This window comes from Sceloporus occidentalis, unplaced genomic scaffold, assembly GCF_023333645.1.
Source record: "Sceloporus occidentalis isolate IW3139 unplaced genomic scaffold, rSceOcc1.0.p SCAF_32, whole genome shotgun sequence".
Taxonomy (NCBI): Eukaryota; Metazoa; Chordata; class Lepidosauria; order Squamata; family Phrynosomatidae; genus Sceloporus; species Sceloporus occidentalis.
In genome coordinates, this window is record NW_028317012.1 from 4,839,522 (window position 1) to 4,860,326 (window position 20,805).

Below are 20,805 nucleotides of genomic sequence, written 5' to 3' on the forward strand. Positions count from 1 at the left end.
GTCCTAAATAGGACATGGGAGTCGGATTAAAAGGTTTTAATGTACTTAATAGAAGTACATAATAGAATCTATTTATCAGGTGGATTACAAATCTGCAAAAAACGTCCAGGAGTTTGTACCTTTATTTGATGGCTTCTATCCATCATGTTGTTGTGGTGGTGGAAATGTAACTGTTGTTTAATAAGAATCACCTTGCATTGTTTCAGTAATAAAGTCTGTTAAAGTATACTGTATCTGCTATTTCAGCTATGCGAAGATAAAGCTAGATTAGCACCTGTTAAACTCACATATACTTACTTTAAATCCAACATACTAAACATTTTATTTTAGCCCAAGGTCCCATGATACCGGTGTAATTTATAGAAACAGTGAGCTGTAAGAGAAAGCAAATACAGATTAAATAGTAGTTTGAGAGTATATAAAAACTATGGGAGTCGCAGGCTATTAGCTAAACCTTAGAAGTGAAGCATTATGGCCCTCCTTTGGCTACTGTCCTGCATTGCCCTAATTGGGAGCGCCTATGGTGAGTTTATCAAGCAAATAATGACTGTATATTGGCAATGGGCTTACAACCTTTAACGTTTCTTATGCAAATATCCATATTTTTACACATCAGGTTGTGGTGTCCCTGCCATCAAGCCAGTTATTTCTGGATATGCCAGAATTGTAAATGGTGAGAATGCAGTTTCTGGGTCCTGGCCATGGCAAGTGTCTCTACAGGTAAAGTAAAATGTTATATTTAATTGTATTATTTTGTGGACTTTTTGGAAATACTTTGAAATATCCACATGAATTGGAAAAAAAAAACATTCATAGAATCTGAAAATCTATTTGGAGCATTGTGCCATTTAATATTATTAAAGATAAATTATTAAAGATAAAGTAATTCTATAATATGAGAATTTTAGGATGACTATTTGACCACCATGTAAAATACGTTGTTACTAATATTTTATGCAAGGTAAATTATGAAAGGTAATAATGGTGTTTTTTTAACATAACTAATAAAAAATTAATCATAGTATACAATGACTTGCAAGTATGAGATACAAACATGCAAATTAAGAATTTTTGCTCTTTAGAGGCCAATAAAATGCTATTTGCTTTAAATATCTATAGGTGTATACCTAGAATAATGTAGCTTTATATTCCATAACAGGAAAGCACTGGATTCCATTTCTGTGGTGGATCTCTGATCAATTCCCTCTGGGTTGTTACTGCTGCTCACTGCAGTGTGACGTGAGTAATATTTGGTTATTTGTTTGAATCAAGTAATAATGTGTGGAGTACTGTTTAGAGGAAATCTTTATTAAATAGTTAAACAAAAATATACATTACCACATAAAACTATAAGGGACATTTTGTCGGATACTATCACCCAAGTTCATGCCTTTCTGCTGAAACCTGACATTGTGCAGACTAATGAGATAAGGAATTGAGAAATGTCCACTGACCATCAGGCAATGTGAATTGAAAGAATTTATCAAAAATAATAGCTGCTAAACAGACCATTAACCAATATTTAAATGGATTTAATAGTATTATAATACATAATTTAATTTACATGAATCTATAATATATACATTTCTTTTTTCAGCGTCTTTAAAAACTGATGTTTGCTTTGTACTGTGTTGGGTTGAGCTAAGGGTTTCTGACTCTTTGGGTTTAGAAAAGTTTGGTTTCCTCTCTCAATAGAGTTAAATTACAACTTCCACCACTTTTTGCCCCTGTATTTCATCCATCCCAGTGTAATTGGTAACCTATTTAAATGTAAACGGCCCTAATGTAAATAATTTAAGAGATTGATATGCATGGAATTATACATTGCAAAAGCAGTATGTGAGGAACTAGAGTGGACTGGGTCTGTTATTATTATTGTCAGCTAATTTTGATCAGGAGAATACTATGTTAAAAGAAGTATGATATATGACCTCAGAAGAGTATATGCATGCAATATTGGGGTTTAATAGAGGATGTATAGCGAGGGATATGGCTTCTTGTAAATGGAAATGTCTCTGACGAGAGCACACCAAACTATGGCTTGATATTCTGAGTTTGATGTGCCGAGAAGAGTGTATTTGATTGCCATAAATCCAAGAGGTAAATTGGAAATTCAATAATGTCTTCTGAGATTCAGAAAGAGTAACTTATTAGAGGAACATAGGGATTTAAAAGTAGGTGCGATGTCAAGAAGCGCTGGTGATAATGATTTAACCAAAGTGAACTGAGGAGGTTTTACTACATTCAGGTACATAAACCGCTTTGATTATTAGACATCCAATTTTAATATGCTAAAACATGATTTATTACAATTTATTATGGTAGAGAATACAGTAATACAGTAATTATGAATATGAAACCATATGTTTAAATTCAATAACACCAGTGTACATAATCCTGTACAACATAATGATAGTTGAGAGTCTTCATATTGGATTTTTTAAGGAAAATCTTATTAGGTAGTTTTTTATACCTGCCATAAAACAGACCCCCAAACTTACTTTGTTGTGTGTCACTTAAATTGGTTAAAAATCTACTCACGACCACAAGCAAAATCCAGTACCAAGTGCTACCACATATTTTGTGACAAATGCTAAGAATTGAGTTTATGCCTTTAGTACCAGATGAGTAAGACATAAACGTCACTTCAACAAAGAAATAGAAAGATAAACAAATCAAGCAGGGAAATCTATTAATGGATGAATAACTGTCTATCTCCTTGGGATTCAAAGAGTACAGCCTGTGGAAATAAAATATTTTTATATACTTAACTTTGATGACATAGAGTGATGATCATCAATACCCTTGGTCCTCATCTTCAATCCCAGGTGAGGCACAGTCCCAAAACAACATTCTATAAAGGAAGACCCAAAAAACAAATTGATGTAACTAACTTGGACATTGGGGTGAGTGTAATTTGTGCCTCAATTAGGTTTATTGTATTTTACCCTCCCATCCCACCGACCATGGGGTGAGGAGTGAGAGGGTATATTTGGGCCCTACACCCCTCACTGAGAGATAATTACCCTTAAATGAGAAGGTGCTACCCCTGCAGCCTCTAACTACTAATTTCCATTTGGTTGTAGTTTTACCTATTAATTACTTTTATTGTAACTGGATTTTTCCTTGTAGAACTGCTCACCGTGTTGTTCTTGGTGAATATGATCGCTCTTCCTCTGCAGAACCCATTCAGACTAAGACTATTGCCAGGGTAAGCAATGAATTATTCATGATAGTTTACCAAACCTAACCCAGCAGGCACAACAAACGAGAATTCCTTTGTTTCAAATTTTAAAAAAGTTTAAATTGACAAAAATATTATTTTTCCCTTCTGTCTCTTATGTCTACATTCCTAACTTAGGTTTATTGTTTATCAATAAAGCAAAATGTATGTATGAATGTATGACTGTGTTTGCTAGACTTAGAATGTATGTTTAATTGTTTTGTCTATGCATGTGTTAGCATGAGGGTATAAGCGTGTGTTAGTGAGTATGCGTGTTTGTGCAAATGTGAGAGTATGTGTAACAATGTGTGCCAGTGCCTATGTGAGGGGACAATGGGGCCACTTAGCTTTACTTCTCCTTCTGGACCAGAAGGTGCCATCACCTGGAGAACCTGATCACCCATGTATTGGTGAAGAAATGTCCCTGTTTATCCGAAAGTTGGGTCACGTTGGGCCACTTAAAATATGTCCTAACATTGTCAAGAATTTAATAGATGTTTGGTCAAATGGCTACAGCGAAATCATGGAATGGGATTCTTTACAGCGATTTCACTTAAGCTGTTGAATTTTCTACTTGTGTACGTGGTAAAGTGGATGATATTCTTGGGTTATGTATGTGAAAGAAGAGCTTTTATGAGTAAGTGTTTTAATGAAACAGTGGCTGATTAACCCTACTGATATGGACTTTATTATTATTTATTTTACAGTCTTACTAAATAGGTAACATTCTGTATAGCTAAATATGGTCATGTAGCTTACCAATTATGTAAGTAATTTGCACCTTATTTTGCCTTAGGTTTTCAGACATCCTAACTACAGCTCCTACACCATCAACAACGACATCACTCTGCTGAAACTCTCCAGCGCTGCAACTTTCAACACCCGTGTATCTCCTGTGTGTGTTGCTGCCAGCGCCGATGCTTTCAATGGTGGAGAGAGATGCGTCACAACTGGATGGGGATATATTGATGCTTCATGTAAGAAAGGCTTATATAGAGACATATTTGAATAGGTTGAGGGACAGTCTTGGACCAATACATATGAATATACTTTATTTAACCTGTCAACCAATTTTTATAAAATATTCTCTATAATTTTATCACTTTAATATTCAAGGCATAACTACCAATGAAAGATCACAAAAATTATTTTTAAAACCACATTCTTCGAGTTTCTGTGAGATGGATACTAAACTCTGATAATGGCATGCTTAACCCCTTCTGTACACAGTACTAGATCCCAAAATTTGGTGGTTGACGCTGAATGATGTAGTACTAATTCATGGCCTCCTAAAGCATTGGCAGGACCAAATCCCTGCCAACTCAGACTGCCTGATGTCCCCCTGCTAGCTGGAGCCGAAATATATGGCATCAAGCTTTGTGACTGAATGTGACAGCATTCAAAGGGATCTACATTTTGAAAGGCATCAGACAGAACTGGTGTACTAATAAAGTTTGGAGTTTTATTTCTGATTTGTAAAGGTGAAACTTTTTTTTTCTTTCAAAAATTTTCCACTATTATTAGCCCGCCTTACCCCAAGCAAACTGCAGCAAGTGGCTCTTCCTCTGTTGAACAACACTGACTGCCAGAGATACTGGGGAAGCAAGATCCTTAGTACCATGGTCTGTGCTGGAGCCTCTGGAGCCTCTTCCTGCATGGTATGATGTTCTACATCTTCTCTATATCGCTTAAGTATTATTGTACATATGACACATTTCACAAAATGTAACAACAGCACAGTACAATTGTACAATACAATACAAGTGAGTTCATTTATGATACATTTTAGTAGATTTTTTTGTGCCAGTTTACACTTAATTATAAATCTATATCGCTAAAATATTGTTGTAGGCATTACAAATTTCACAAAATCTAACATCACTGGTTGAGTGTACAACTGTATATAATTCAGCTTCAGAATATTTGTATGCCTTGAAAATTATTTTAATCCTTCAGAAGTATTTATATCTACTGTGAGGAACCACTGACAAATCTCTGTTCATATGTACTCAACACACACACAAATATATACACACACATCTAAACTATATAGTGAGAGTAATATCTTGCCTCTTACTTTCAGGGTGACTCTGGTGGACCCCTTGTGTGCCAGAGGAATGGAGCTTGGACCTTGGCTGGAATTGTGTCCTGGGGAAGCTCTTCCTGCTCTACATCAACCCCAGCAGTATACGCTCGTGTCACTGCTCTTAGAGCCTGGTTGGACCAGACTGTTGCTGCTAATTAAATGTATTGTGATATATATTTACATTCTAAATAAAGGAAATACCTAAAACATTTCAAGACTTTTTATTTAAGGAAAACAAACAAATATGGACCAAATGTCCTAGCGCCATAATGTTTATTCTCCAAAGTAGGAGTTTTCAGGTCAAGTCAAACATGTTGTGCGTTATGCCAACCATTATGCAAACTAATACCAAATGAGCGGAATAGTGTGCTTGTTTAAAAAGGGTGAAACAATATTTCCAGTGGGGCATAGGTTTAGCTTTCATGCCCTCCCTAGTGTCTTTTTAAAATCATCATCATAAACAAAGATATTAAGTTAAAAAAATAAAGTGATATACAGTAAATCTGTGAGATGAGGGCATATCATCTGACCCATTTAATTGTTAACATAATACTGATCTTTGTTCCACAATTTTAAATTAGAGGAGAGAATAACCCCACATAGTGACAAAAAATACATTTAAATAAATATAGAAAATGTAGAAACCTTACAGAAAGTCTCTGAAAATCAGAGGCATTGGTAGCTCATTTGGAGGTGACAAAATGTTTACTAACCTTTTCTGCAATTCCTTTTTGTATATATATGCATATATATGGGTCCCCAAAAGCATGTTCCTTATTGTGTTTAAATGAAACAATAAAACAAAAATTTGGAGTACCCACACCCAGAGGTGTACAAGTGTAAACAAGAAAATGTGTTTATTCTTAATGTTATTGATTGTGCTTCTCAAATAAAAATCTTCAGTGTCTTGTATATTCAATTCATAGAATTGAACAGGTAACAGATGTGTTTCAGCCTTCGCACATGCTTCTTCCAAGTGCTAATGTTTGTCTCCATAAAAATAATTTATATCCACAAAAATGAACATAAATAATCCACAACAGATGACTATGCCAATCAACCTAATTGTGGGAACCTAATCCTTAATACAGCTTTCCTCAATATAGATAACCGACTCACATAATAACCATACGTGTAAATTTAAATAAATTGCCTCACTCATTAGGAACACATTCAACCAGGGAAATTAATTAGATATACTGTATTTGCTCGACCCCCAAAATTTTAATATTAATTTAGAGAAAAAGAAAAAGGCTGAATATGACTACCCTATAGGAAAAACGTTTTACTAGTAAACATGAATTTACATGGAAACTATTTTTTCCCAGCTTGCCTTATACCCCCTATATGCCACTCTGCCTCACTGATATGCAACGCCACCCCCAGATATGCCTTATACCCCCCAATATGCTACTCTGCCAGACTTACCAATGAATCCCCAGACTTGTCCCTGTGCTTTAGACTCCTTGGTGTCTAGTGGGGCAGCCAGTGAACATCATGCACGATGCATGTAGACAACCTCTGCTGCTACCCGGCACTTCCGCCAGGGCATTTATGATTGAGCAATGGAAGGTCATGTCACACCGGTGCTCCATCATTGAAGTGCCAGACAGGGCCGGCCCAAGGCAAAATGCCGCCTGGGGCGAATTTTAAAATGCCGCCCCCCCCCCTTATCTACTCTTCCTCCCGGCCCCCCCCTTGTACTTAGCTTTCAGCAGTCCTGCGGTGAGTCTCCCTGTTCGGTCTCGGTGCCGGCTTGTAATGCTGAGCGCCGGAAATCTTCCGGCACTCAGCATTACATGCCGGCACCGAGACCGAACAGGGAGACTCGCCGCAGAGAAGAGAGAGAGGGGCGCCGAGCGGGTACTGACAGCTTGGTAAGCTGGTCGGCGCCCCTTTCTCTCTCTTTCGCTTTAGAAGTAAAAAAAAAAAGGGCTTGGAGCGGCCCTTTCAAAAGTGCCGCCTGGAGCGGCTGCCCCACTCGGCTCCATTGTCGGGCCAGCCCTGGTCCCAGAGGAAGTGTCCGGTAACAGCGAAGGTTGCACAGAGGTTCACCGGCTGCCAGACTGGAGGATTGATCCAGTTCCCCTGCAGCACCAGAGGGGCCAGAGAGGAGGATCCCTGTTGGTGCAAAATATTTGGGATCTACTATTATGTCCTATCGGTCATTTGTTCTGTGCACTTGGAAGAGGTGCAGTAAAATATATCCCCCTACAGATTGGTGTCCTTACTTCCCCTATATAGCAAAGTCAGCTCAGGTTAAGATCAGTCTACTCACTCTAACACCTACTAACACTATACACTAAAACATACTCTAACACTGCACACATTCATACATAGACACACACTGTCTCTCTTTCTCCTCCTTGTTCCCACATCTAGGAACCACTAACCCTAGGCTCACTCCTGACACGATTTGTGGACACACACCATACAGTAACATGCACACATGTTAGGATACACTCAAGCATGCTCACACACACACCATATGCTCACATAAATTTTATATGGCTCAATGTATGTGGAAAAATGACCAATCCATCACACCTACATACAGGCCCGGACTGGCCATCGGGCAAACCGGGCGTTTGCCCGGTGGGCCGGGCCGCGGCAGGGCCGGATTGACTTAGGGGCTGATGGAGCTGCAGCTTCAGGCCCCTACCTTAAAATAGGCCCAGTCAGGACCGAACTGACTGGGCCTATGCGGCCTCTACGGCCGCATTAACGCAGGGCATAAGGGGCAGGACCCGGTCGCAGTTGCGGCAGGCTTAAGGGGCAAGTGCCGTAGAGGCCGCATAGGCCCAGTCAGTTCGGTCCTGCCGCGGGCCCGGCTGCAGTTGCTGCTTGCTCCGGCAACAAGGTAAGTAGGGTGAGGGAGGGGGTGCAGTGAGAAGGGGCAGAGGGGGGTTAGATAGTGAGAAATGGGGAGAGGGGATAAATAGTGAGAGAGGGTACATAGTGAAAAGGGGGAACATAGTGAGAAGGGGCAGATAAGATGGGGAGAGGGGGTAGTGTGAATGTGTATGAGAATGAATGAATGAATGAATAAATGTGTGGATGAATTGTGTGAATGCGTTTGACAATTAATGAATTCATGCGTGGATGAATTGCTTTAATGATTTGTGAGACTACATTAATGAATGTGTTAATGATTTGTGTGAATGAGTAAATGCAAAGATGGTACATGAAGGGTGGGCTTTAACAATAAATAAATAAATAAAAATGGGCTGCATTCAAACAAAAGCGATTTTTCTACATTTTTTATTTTAGTTTTTGCACCAACAGGGATAATTCCCCACCAGTACGTGGGTGATCAGGCTGTCTAAGAACAGCACCTCGTGGAGTTTCAGTGATCACGAGAATGGTAAGGAATCAGCCCAGAACTACACGGGAAGATATTGTCAATTATCTCAAAGCAGCTGGGACCATAGTCACCAAGAAAACAATTGGTAACACACTACTTTGTGAAGGACTGAAATCCTGTAGTGCCCGCAAGGTCCCCCTGCTCAAGAAAGCACATGTACAGGCCTGTCTGAAGATTGCCAATGAATAGATGAATAATTCAGAAGAGAACTGGGTGAAAGTGCAAGAGTTTGGTCAGATGAGACCAAAATCGAGCTATGTGGCATCAACTCAATTTGCCGTGTTTAAAGGAGGAAGAAGGCTGCCTATGACCCCAAGAACACCATTCCCACTGGGAAACATGGAGGTGGAAACATTATGCTTTTAAGGGACAACTTCACCGCTTCAAAGGGACGATGGATGGGGCCATATACCGTCAAATCTTGGGTGAGAACCTCCTTCCCTCAGCCAGGGCATTGAAAATGAGGCGTGGATTGGTAGTCCAGCATGATAATGACCCAAAACGGCCAAGGCAACAAAGGAGTGGCTCAAAAAGAAGCACATTAAGGTCCTGGAGTGGTCCTCCAGACCTTAATCCCATAGAAAATCTGTGGAGGGAGCTGAAGGTTTGAGTTGCCAAACGTCAGCCTCAAAACCTTAATGACTTGGAGAGGATCTGCAAAAAAGAGCGAGACAAAATCCCTCCTGAGATGTGTGCAAACCTGGTGGACAACTACAAGAAATGTCTGACCTCTGTGATTACCAGCAAGAGTTTTGCCACCAAGTACTAAGTCATGTTTTGCAAAGGGGTCAAATACTTATTTCACTGAGTAAAATGCAAATCAATTTATAACTTATTTGAAATGGTTTTCTGGATTTTTTTGTCTCTCACTGTTCAAATAATCTTACCATTAACATTATAGACTGATGTCTTTGTAAGGGGATCAAATATGTTTTTCCTTCACTGTATAAAAACTTCATGTTCTACAATTGTAAAGCAGAACTGCTGTGGATTGCTTTGACAGATGTTTTTAAAAAATGTTCTGTTTTGTTATCTGGTAGGGTGTTTCAACCATGTAAAACAAGGGGAATATTTGGGGGTATTTTAAATTGGCTTATTACCTACACATAAATCCAACCGCCAACATCTGTTTGCCCAAAGCCCTGTGTGCCCTGTATTCATGGGCATAGGGACCGGGGGGGACAGATCCCCCCCCAGTAACTCATGCGGGGGGGACCGATAATGAAGAAATCCCCCAAGGGCCGTAGGACCCCCCCCAATAGAAACGCCGCAAATGCGGCCCGCGAGACCTCGAGGTGCGGCCCGTGTAAGATCGGCAGCCAGGGCAACCAATCTTACGCGGTCTGCACCTCGAGCCCTGCTACAACAAGAGCCCAGCTACTTACCTGTGGAAGGGTCTTCTGTACTGCACAGAGGAAGCTGAACCCAGCAGAGTTCACGTGACATCACATCCTGCTTCCTCTATGCAGTACCAGAGAACGCAGAGGGAGGCCGCGCCCCCTGCTGAAGTCTGTGAGCGGCATCGAGGAGCTGCAGTGCAGGTAAGGGGGTGGGGAGGGTCTTTGAATCGGTATGCATGATTGAGGGAATGAATCTGTGAATGAATGAGTATGTGAATGAATGAGTGTGTGTGTGTGATAGCATGGATGTGTAAGTGCTGGAACCTAGGCATGATGGGACTGTGATTGCTGTTAGTGAGAAGGAGGCGATAGGGAGAGGGTAGATAGTGTGAGAAGGGAGGGTAGGGAGGGGGTAGATAGGGAGGGGGTAGATAGTAAGAAAGTGGGAGAGGGGGAGAGGGGGTAGATAGTGTGAGAGATGGGGAGAAAGTGGGGATCTGATGGGGGGAAATGCTGCCCCCCCAGATTTTTAGGGGTTCCTACACCCATGCCTGTATTCCAAAGCAACACAGATGTATTGGTGGAAAAAAAGCAGGAAATGATTGCTAGTTAACTTTAGCATTGACTGGTGGCCAAAGTGCTGTATGAGAAGTGCCCCAATGCTTCTAGTGAAATATATTGAATTCAAGTGTTTCAATTAGAACTATAGGTGTATAAAATTAAGCACTTAGCCATGCACTCTGCATTTACAAACATTTGTGAAAAAATGGGTCGTTCTGAAGACCATGATGAATTCTAGCATGGTACTGTAATAGGATGCCACCTTTGCAATAAGTCAGTTCGTGAAATTTCATGCCTGCTAGATATTCCACTGAAAACTTTGGTGTTAAGCCTTTAAGAACAGCAGTAACTCAACCACAAAGTGGAAGACTATGCAAAGCCACAAACTGGGGTCACAGAGTGCTGAGGTGCATGGTGTGTAAAAGACTCCAACACCCTGCTGAAGAGTTCCAAACTTCAACTGGCATTAATATCACGACAACAACTGTGCAGGGGGACCGTCATTGTAATTGGTTTACATTGCCGAGCAGCAGAATGCAAGCCTCACATCACCAAGTACAATATCAAGCGTCAGATCAAGTGATGTAAAGCATGTTGCCACTTGACTCGGAAGCAGTGGAAACATGTTCTGTGAAGTGACCAATCACGCTTCTCTGTTTGGCAGTCTGATTGGCTGTGCCAAAATGAGATGATGCCAGGAGAACATTACCTGCTTGACTGCATTTTGCAAACTGTAAAGTTTGGTGGAGGAGGGATAATGGTATGGGGCTGATTTTCAGGGGTTTGGACATTTTAATCCCTTACATACCAAGACATTGGACAATGCTATGCTTCCAACTCTGTGGGTACAGTTTGGGTAAGGTCCTTTTCTATTCCAGCATGACTGTGCCACTGTGCACAAAGCAAGATCCATAAAGGCATGGTTGGGTGAGTCTGGTTTTGAAGAACTTGATTGGCCTGCACAGAGCCCTGACTCTAATCTTATTGAAATACCTTTTGGATGAACTGGAACGGAAATTGTGCGTCAAGACTTCTGAGCCATCAGTGCCTGATCTCACAAATTCTCTACTGGATGAATAGGCAAAAAATCCCACAGAAACACTCAAAAAAAGCCTTTCCAGAAGAGTGCTGTTATAACTGCAAAGGGGGCACCTTTGCACCCTTACAATGCAATGTTGTAAACGTCCCTGTTAGTGTAATGGTTAGTTGTCCCAGTACCTATGTGCATTTATGCTCCAATTTGTGCACCGTAATATCCACCAAAAACAAAAAACGTATGCATGTGGGGTAGTTTACTGAATGGACAAACAACATCACCCTAAAAACAGCAATGTATACCTTCTAATGTTTGCCCATAATTATCAGAAATGTCTAGACATTTTACACAATTGAGGCATTTCTAAAATCAGGATACTTGAATTATTACATTTTAGGGGTATTTTTGTCATCTTGACTAGTTTTGTTATTATTTATTTATGAAAATTGTTTTTTGTTCTATTTTCCTCTACGTGTAATTATGTATTCATATTAAATACACTACACATATAAAAAATGCTATCAAATAAATAACAATATAACAATATATAGTTTGTGTGGGTACGCTATTCATGGATAAGGGGAGTTGTGGTTGAGTCAACATATGTTAAAAATGTCAAGAAAAATCTCTGGACGTTAATGTATAAAAACTCTTGCATTATTTTAGTAATAACGTTAATGTATACTGTATCTGCTATTACAGCTGTGCCAAGATAAAACTAGATTAGCACCTGTTACACGCACATATAGTAGCTTTAAATCCAAGATACTAAACATTATTTTAGCCCAAGGTCCCCTGATACCAGTGTAAATTATAGAAACCGTGGGCTGTAAGAGAAATCAATTGTAGTTTGAGGGTATATAAGAACTATGGAAGTCACTGGCTATTATCTGACCCCAGAAGTAAAGCATTATGGCACTCCTTTGGCTACTGTCCTGTATTGTCCTAATTGGAAGCACCTATGGTAAGTTTAACTAGCAAATAATGACTATATTGTATGAATTGGTTTAGAATCTTTAAAGCTTCTTATGCAAATATCCTTATTCTAACACATCAGGTTGTGGTGTCCCTGCCATCAAGCCATCTATTTCTGCATATGCCAGAATTGTAAATGGTGAGAATGCAGTTTCTGGGTCCTGGCCATGGCAAGTGTCTCTACAGGTAAAGTAAAATGTTGTAATTGATTATAATATTTTGTGGACTTTAGGAAATACTTTCACAAATATAATCCACGTGCATTAAAAAATACTCCTTGTTCATACAATCTGGAAATATATTTGGAACAGTTTGTCAATTAAAGATACCTAGTTAGAATCTTTGACAGCTAAGCAGCAGTTCTGAATGTTAGTCCTTTGGAAATCATAATTAACTGTTTGACAAACAAGGGAAATATACTGTAACTAGTATACCAACATTTTATGCTAGGTAAATTCTGGAATAATGCAATAATGGAGTATTTTTATTTCACATATCCAATGAAAATAAATCATAGCCTACTATGACTTGATCATAAGTGATAGAAACATCCAAATGAAGACTTTTTTAAAATTTAATTTAATTTCCTTTAAATATCTATACATGTATACGTGCAATAATGTAGCTTTGTATTCCATACCAGGAAAGCACTGGATTCCATTTCTGTGGTGGCTCTCTGATCAATTCCCTCTGGGTTGTTACTGCTGCTCACTGCAGTGTGACGTGAGTAATACTTGATTATTTGTTTGAGTCAAGTAATTATGTGTGGAATACTGTTAAGTGGGAAATCTTTATTAAGTAGCTCAACAGAAATCTACATTACCAGATTGGGTCTCAAAACTGTCATGTGTATTTTAATCCATACCATTCAACCAGTTTATTGGTCCTCAAGTCCACTGACTACCAGACACTTATTCAATGTGAAATGAAAGAATTTATTAAAAAAAATTGCGTCTAAACACCAAGATTCTGATCAAAGACATACTATGAACCAAAATTAAATAAAGTTATTTATTTGGTAGTACTCTAATAGATATTTTCATTTATAGTAAATGTATAATGTATCATGTATCAATTTCTCTTTTCCAAGCATCTTTAAAAAGTGAAACATGTGATAGGGAAAAAATAGATCGCTTACAATACATATTGTGTGGTAGGGCAATTTAAGAGCTGGGGTGAGCTACGGGTTTTTGCTGGGGTGAGCTACGGGTTTTTGACTCTATGAATGCAAAAAAAAATCTGTTTCGGCTCCCAACAGGTGAATTTTATTAAATTGTAACTGACACCTATTCTTGCTCTCATAATTCATTATCTTATATAATCCATCTCAGCAGCTCTCATTTTAAATTTTAGTGGCATTAATAGAAAGCTCTTAATTATGGTGCAGCCTAATATTAGAAATTTCCATTTGGTTTTAGTTTTAAAACTTGAAATTACAATTTTCCTTGTAGAACTGCTCACCGTGTTGTTCTGGGTGAATATGATCGCTCTTCCTCCGCAGAACCTATTCAGACTAAGACTATTGCCAGGGTAAGCAAATCATTATTCACGATAGCTAATCAAAAAGTATCCCGTAGCACAACAAACAATACTTCATACTTTTTTTAACGTTTAAATTTACAAAAAAATTTTTTTCTTTCTTCTGTCTACATTCCTATTCTGAACTATTCAGATTTTTTTTTCTTATGATTAAAGCAAAATGTAAATGGTTTGGGCATTATATTGTTATAGGATTGATTTGAATGGTGCATTTAGTCATAAAACTTAAATTCCCATAAAAAAGTACCTTTCAGCTCTTTAGAAACCCCATTTGCACTTGATCAGTCACGTAGAACAGAGAAAATGGCTAAACAGAGAATGGGATCCTTTACGGTGATTAAACTTAAACTGAGGAATGTACTGAATATGGAGGTGGTGACCTCAGGTAGAGGGGGTGTTGTGAAAAATGGACAAGGTTTATGTAAGTGCTCTCATGGGTGTTTTCATGAAACAGTGGTTGATTAACCCTACCGAACTGGGAATGTTCTGCACCCCTCTCTTTTCTATTTTTTGGACTCTATGGATGGATTTCTTTTTTCAGTCTTACTAACTAGGTAACAGTCTGTATAGCCAAATGACAGCATGTAATTTACCAATGATGTTTAAAGTAATTTGCCCCTTATTTTGCCTTAGGTTTTTAGACATCCTAACTACAGCTCCTACACCATCAACAACGACATCACTCTGCTGAAACTCTCCAGCGCTGCAACTTTCAACACCCGTGTATCTCCTGTGTGTGTTGCAGCCAGCGCTGATGCTTTCAATGGTGGAGAGAGATGCGTCACAACTGGATGGGGATATATTGATGCTTCATGTAAGAAAGGCTTATATAGATACATGCTTCAACAGGTTGAGGGACAATTTTGGACCACTGGATAGAAATAGGTTGACATACTCTCTGTAATTTTACCACCCTAATATTCAAGGCATAACCGCCCATGAAGGACCACAAAAATATTTATAAAACAAGGTTGTTCAAATTTTAGTGACATGAAAGACATGACATGAATTCTGGCAGTTGAAGCTGGAGGATGTAGTACTACTTCATGGTGCTTTAAGCATTTGCAGGTCTAAATCCCTGCCAGTGTACAGGAGATAAGCCTCGTGTCTCTTCTGCTAGCTGGGGCCAAAATGTGTTGCCCCAAGCTGAGTGATCGAATGGGAAACCACTCAAAACAATCCCCTCACGCTGATGAATCTCTCACAGGGCAAGCATATTAATATATTTGGGGGATTTATTTCGCATTTCTAAATGTAAAACCGTACAGGTAAAACTTTGTTTTTTGAATTAATGTTTTAGATTTTTACATACTTTATGATGGAGTATACAAAACCAAGCTCTACATGTTCAAAAAATGCAAACCCACAATATATATATGGGTACCCTTCATGAGAAAGAGTGATATTACTGTTAAAAATAGACATAAAAGAAATATTGAAAAGCTCACCTCCTTAAGTGTAAAACTAGTAAAAGGAGGCTAAAAATGTTAGCACAATAGCAGTTTTATTGAAAATGAGAAGTAGTATCCATAAAATATATCAATGGAAGAGAAAGTATTTATATTTGATATGAGAGTATGAACTATATGAATCTATATGAAGGGGTTATTGATAATTATTATTTTCTTTTCATATATCAGTTTTCCTTTAGATTACTGTGTGGGTGTTTGGAAAACAATAACAATTATTAATATTTATCTATACATCATAATGGCTTAATCCACTCCTCATGCTGAATTTCACTTTCTTGTTCTTATCAGCACGCCTTACCCCAAGCAAACTGCAGCAAGTGGCTCTTCCTTTGTTGAACAACACTGACTGCCAGAGATACTGGGGAAGCAAGATCCTTAGTACCATGGTCTGTGCTGGAGCCTCTGGAGCCTCTTCCTGCATGGTATGACATTCTGCAAACCTCTCCTTATTGTTGTACACAAAACGTAACATCACTATAAATATAAACGATTGCTGTATGATTTTATTTTTGATGATTTTATTAGATTTTGTATTCCATATCTGTATGCCTAGAAAACACACACATACATATGTATATATACACACACATCTAAAGTGTATAGTGATATATTGCTTCTTACTTTCAGGGTGACTCTGGTGGACCTCTTGTGTGCCAGAGGAATGGAGCTTGGACCTTGGCTGGAATTGTGTCCTGGGGAAGCTCTTCCTGCTCCACATCAACCCCAGGAGTATACGCTCGTGTCACTGTTCTTAGAGCCTGGATGGACCAGACTGTTGCTGCTAATTAAATGTATTGTTATGTATATTTACATTCTAAATAAAAGAACAACATGAAACATTTATTAGATTTTACTTCAAGGAAATATATCCTAACTCACTAAATAAAATATGGGCCAAATGCCTGTGAAATCTAATACCAAATAAGTGAACTAGAGTTTGCATAGATAGCATGCTCTGAAAAATACCCCTTGTCTTATAATCAAGGTCGTCTTCTAACAGGGGACCTGGATCCTGGTAACCTCAGCTGTTGCCGGCACTTCCACCGTGGCAGGCAGCAGTGGAGGTTGTCTATGTGCATCGCGCCTACCTTCCCCGGCTGCCATAGAGGAGAATTCCCCGCAGCGCTGTGGGGGATTCTCTTCTCTAGCAGCCGGCGAACGTCATCTCGATCAATGCAGACAACCCCCCTTACTCCAGGCACTTCCGACGAAGCTTCTATGACGGAGCACCGGCGTCACATGTCCTTCCGGCCTCCGCCGGCTTCCTCCACCCGCTGCCCCCACCAGACACCAGGGAGTTCAGAAGTGCCCTTTACCTCCCTATATGCCACTATGTCCCATGATATGCCCCTGGCATTTAGGGGTATAAAGCATTTCTGGAGGCAGAGTGGCATTTAGGGGGTATAAGGCATTCCTGGAGGCAGAGCGGCATATAGGAGGGTATAAGGCATATTACGGAGGCACAGTGGCATATAGGAGGGTATAAAGCATTTCTAGGGGCAGAGTGGCAAGCCTGGGGGCAAATAAATGATTTTTCTCAATCATAGCTTTTATTAAATATGAAAAATAGTTTACATGAATGAATATTTACTAGTAAAAAAATTTCCTATAAGGTGGTCTTATATTCAGATTTTTTCCCGCTAAATTAATATTCAGATTTTGGGGCAGAGTTTTATAATCTGGGTCATTTTATAATCGAGCAAATACGGTATTTCAGATGGGACATAGCCTTATCTTTAACACCCTTATTTGTGTTCCTAAAATCATCATAAACAAAGCTGCAAAACATATAACCTAAATACAATGGCGTGATATTATGTAAATCTGAGATTACAGCACATCCTCTCACCAATTTAATTGCACTAGTGTGAAAAAGATATAATAACAATCATCTGTTCCTTAGCATGTCTAAACATTGTGTAAATACAAACTCAGATGAACATCACATGACAGATGTGTCCTGATTTATTTAACAAAAATAAAGCTAAGCAATGTGTAAAAAGCTAAGTACACCTTATAATTTAATAGCTTGTAGAACCATCTTTAGCAGCAATAACTTGACCTAATTGTTTGCTGTATGACTTTATCAGTCCCTCACATCATTGGGAGGAATTTTGGCCCAGCCTTCTTCTACAATGTTGCTACAGTTCATTGAGGCTTGCAGGCATTTGTTTTTGGGAAAAGAAAAAATGTTGGTGCGCTAAGCTAGTCTCAGGCTCAAAAAATACAAATGTGTAATACGAGGCCTACCAAAAAGGCATTTGTTTCTGCACAGCTCTCAATGTCCCGCCACAGCATTTCAAACGGGTTGAGGCCATTGTGACACCTTGATTCTTTTTTTTCTAGCGATACTGCTGTAGATTTGCTTTCTAAAAGCAACCCTTCCAAACAAATTATACTTGTTCAGTCTTTCTCTAACTATGCTGTCATGAACTTTAACATTTAACATGCTTTCTGAGTCCTTTAGAGTCTGAGGTGTAACTCTTGGGTTTTTTCAATTTCACTGGTTTGTCCGCTGATTATTGTGGTTCCTTCTATGTTTATGCCTGCTAGTTAGGCGCCATGGGTTCATGTAGAGGCCGAACCTCATAGTATCGTTGGCCCTGGGCCAGCATTTACACCTCCTGAATCCAGGGCTGAGCATGGCCATGCACTTCATAGATTTTTTTTGTTTGTTTTTTTTCCGTCTCAGCTGCTTCAAACAGGACGATAAGTTAGCGGCCGCGATATGGTATACAACTAAGAGATGGCTATACTTGGGAGTAGGGGTAAGCGCTGCAGGGAAATTAAGCAAAATGAAGCATTCTCGTGAGGTAACCAGCAAATAATAGAGCTGCTGATAAGTGTTTTAACTTTGCTTCCCATAGGTATCTGTCTGTGAATCTATTAAAATCAGTAATCTATTTGTATGTTTGGGTCCAAGTGAGGAGGCTGCTTTAAGATTCACCCATTTTGTTACAAGCACTTACTATGTTTAATGGCGTCACTGTATATTTCCAGTCTCTAGCTTTAAGTACAGCTGTCGGAAATTAGGTTCTTTTGAGTTCTAGAGATAGGTGATCAGTAGAGCAACTTTCAAGTTGTGTACACTTCCAGTGGCTTTATTAGGGTAAAGTAGCTGTTAGCTCAAGTATTTCCTGAACTTTTCTAAGGCGATTCAACCACTAACCCATCTCACCAAAAAAGACATCAAGTGGAGTTGGATACCAACAACCCAAAAGGCATTTGACATCCACAAACACCAGTTCATGTCAGCTCCCATCCTCCATCTACCAGATCCCAAAAGACCCTTCTTCCTCGAAGTCGATGCGTCCAATGTAGCCACCGGAGCTATCCTATCACAAAGAGACATCACCACAGGTCTACTACACCCCGTGACTTTCTATTCGGGTAGATTAATTGACGCAGAGTCCAATTACGATGTAGGGGATAAAGAATTGCTAGCCATCAAAAGGGCCTTCGAGGAATGGAGACATCTCTTTGAGGGAGCTAATCAACCCATCACCGTGTTCACAGAGCATAAAAATCGGGTATATATCTGGAACCAAAAACTGTCTGCGCTTCTTACCCTAATAAAGTTGGCAACAAATATATAAACATAATATGTTTATATATTTGTTGCCAACTTTATTAGGGTAAGAAGCGCAGACAGTTTTTGTTTTTTGTATACATTGTACAGCCAATACACTGTTTTTGCAGCATGCTTACACCTGTTTGGTAGGCCTCGTATTATACATTTGTATTATTTGAGCCTGTGACTAGCTTAGCGCACCGACATTTTTTCTTTCCCCTGTTTGTATATATCTGGAACCGCCAGATGTCTTAATTCCCGTCTCACAATGGGCTCTATTCTTTTCATGTTTAATGTTTTGCGTAACCTACCGCACAGGTTCAAAGAATCAGAAAGCAGATGCCCTCTCCAGGAGATGCGTCCCTGAAGAACCTAAACCTAAACGGGAAGAGACCATACTAAACCCATCACTTTGTAGGTATCACCACCCATTTTCTCAAAGACATCCAGAGAGCCGCAGCCTCCCTCAACCTACCCACCACAACTGAAGGGTATCCCCTGTCACATGGAAAGATGTATGTTCCCGAAACCACACAACCCCAAGTGCTTTAACATTGTCATGATGCCCTCACAGCCGGGCACAGCGGGCAAAGAAAAACCCTCCAAAACGTGCAACGAAGTTTCTGGTGGCTCTCTCTTACCCAAAAACATACGTCAGTTCCTGTACCACTTGTGACCATGCTAAAGCTGCCACCTGCAAATTAGCTGGATTGTTGCAACCCTTACCCATACCATCCCTACCTTGGAGTCACCTCACAGTGGATTTCATCGTAGACCTCCCTGAATCACAGAGGGTATAATACTACCGTATTTGCTCAATTATAAGATGAGGTTTTTTCCAGAGCAAATTCGTCTTATAATCGGGGTCCTCTTATAATCAGACCTCAAACTAGGTCTAAGTTTGTTTTTGGGGGGGTATAAGGCATTTCTGTAGGCAGAGTGCTCTATGAAATGCCTTTTAACCCCCTTAATGCCACTCTGCTTCCAGAAATGCCTTTTAACCCTATATACGGCACTCTGCCTCCTGAAATGCCTTATACCTCCCTATATGCCACTCTGCCCCATAATATGCCTTTTAACCCCCTAAATGCCAGAGTGGCATATAGGGCTATAAGGCAATTCTGGAGGCAGAGTGGCACATAGGGGGTCAAAAGGCATATCATGGGGCACAGTGGCATATAGGGGGTATAAGGCATTTCTGGGGCAGAGTGGCAAGCCAGGGGGCAGATGTGCATAACTGGGGGGGCAGGTTAAAAAAAAAAAAGGAAATAGAAACAAAATATTTTCTCAATCATAGCATTTATTAAAAAAAAATGTTCACATAGTTTACATGAATTAACATTTACTGGTAAAACTTTTTTCCTATAGGGTCGTCTTATATTCAGGCTTTTTCTTTTTTTTCATAAATTAATATTCAGATTTGGGGGGGTCGTCTTATAATCAGGGTCGTCTTATAACCTTACCTGCTTGACTGCATTTTGCAAACTGTAAAGTTTGGTGGAGGAGGGATAATGGTATGGGGCTGATTTTCAGGGGTTTGGACATTTTAATCCCTTACATACCAAGACATTGGACAATGCTATGCTTCCAACTCTGTGGGTACAGTTTGGGTAAGGTCCTTTTCTATTCCAGCATGAC

The 20,805-nt window shown here is 39.5% G+C and overlaps 2 protein-coding genes across 2 annotated transcripts; both read left to right on the forward strand.

Moving 5' to 3' along the window:
* The first annotated feature begins 471 nt into the window (after window positions 1-471).
* Window positions 472-5,468, forward strand: LOC149298577 (chymotrypsinogen A-like). Its single transcript, XM_089487408.1, has 7 exons — window positions 472-523; window positions 617-720; window positions 1,160-1,239; window positions 3,133-3,211; window positions 4,020-4,200; window positions 4,748-4,881; window positions 5,307-5,468. Exons 1-7 carry the CDS (start codon window positions 472-474, stop codon window positions 5,466-5,468), a joined length of 792 nt encoding a protein of 263 aa, XP_089343534.1.
* A 7,054-nt stretch (window positions 5,469-12,522) lies between these two features.
* Window positions 12,523-16,385, forward strand: LOC149298578 (chymotrypsinogen A-like). Its single transcript, XM_089487410.1, has 7 exons — window positions 12,523-12,574; window positions 12,668-12,771; window positions 13,229-13,308; window positions 14,037-14,115; window positions 14,758-14,938; window positions 15,885-16,018; window positions 16,224-16,385. The coding sequence occupies exons 1-7, from the start codon at window positions 12,523-12,525 to the stop codon at window positions 16,383-16,385; spliced, it is 792 nt and encodes a 263-aa protein (XP_089343536.1).
* Window positions 16,386-20,805: the final 4,420 nt, after the last annotated feature.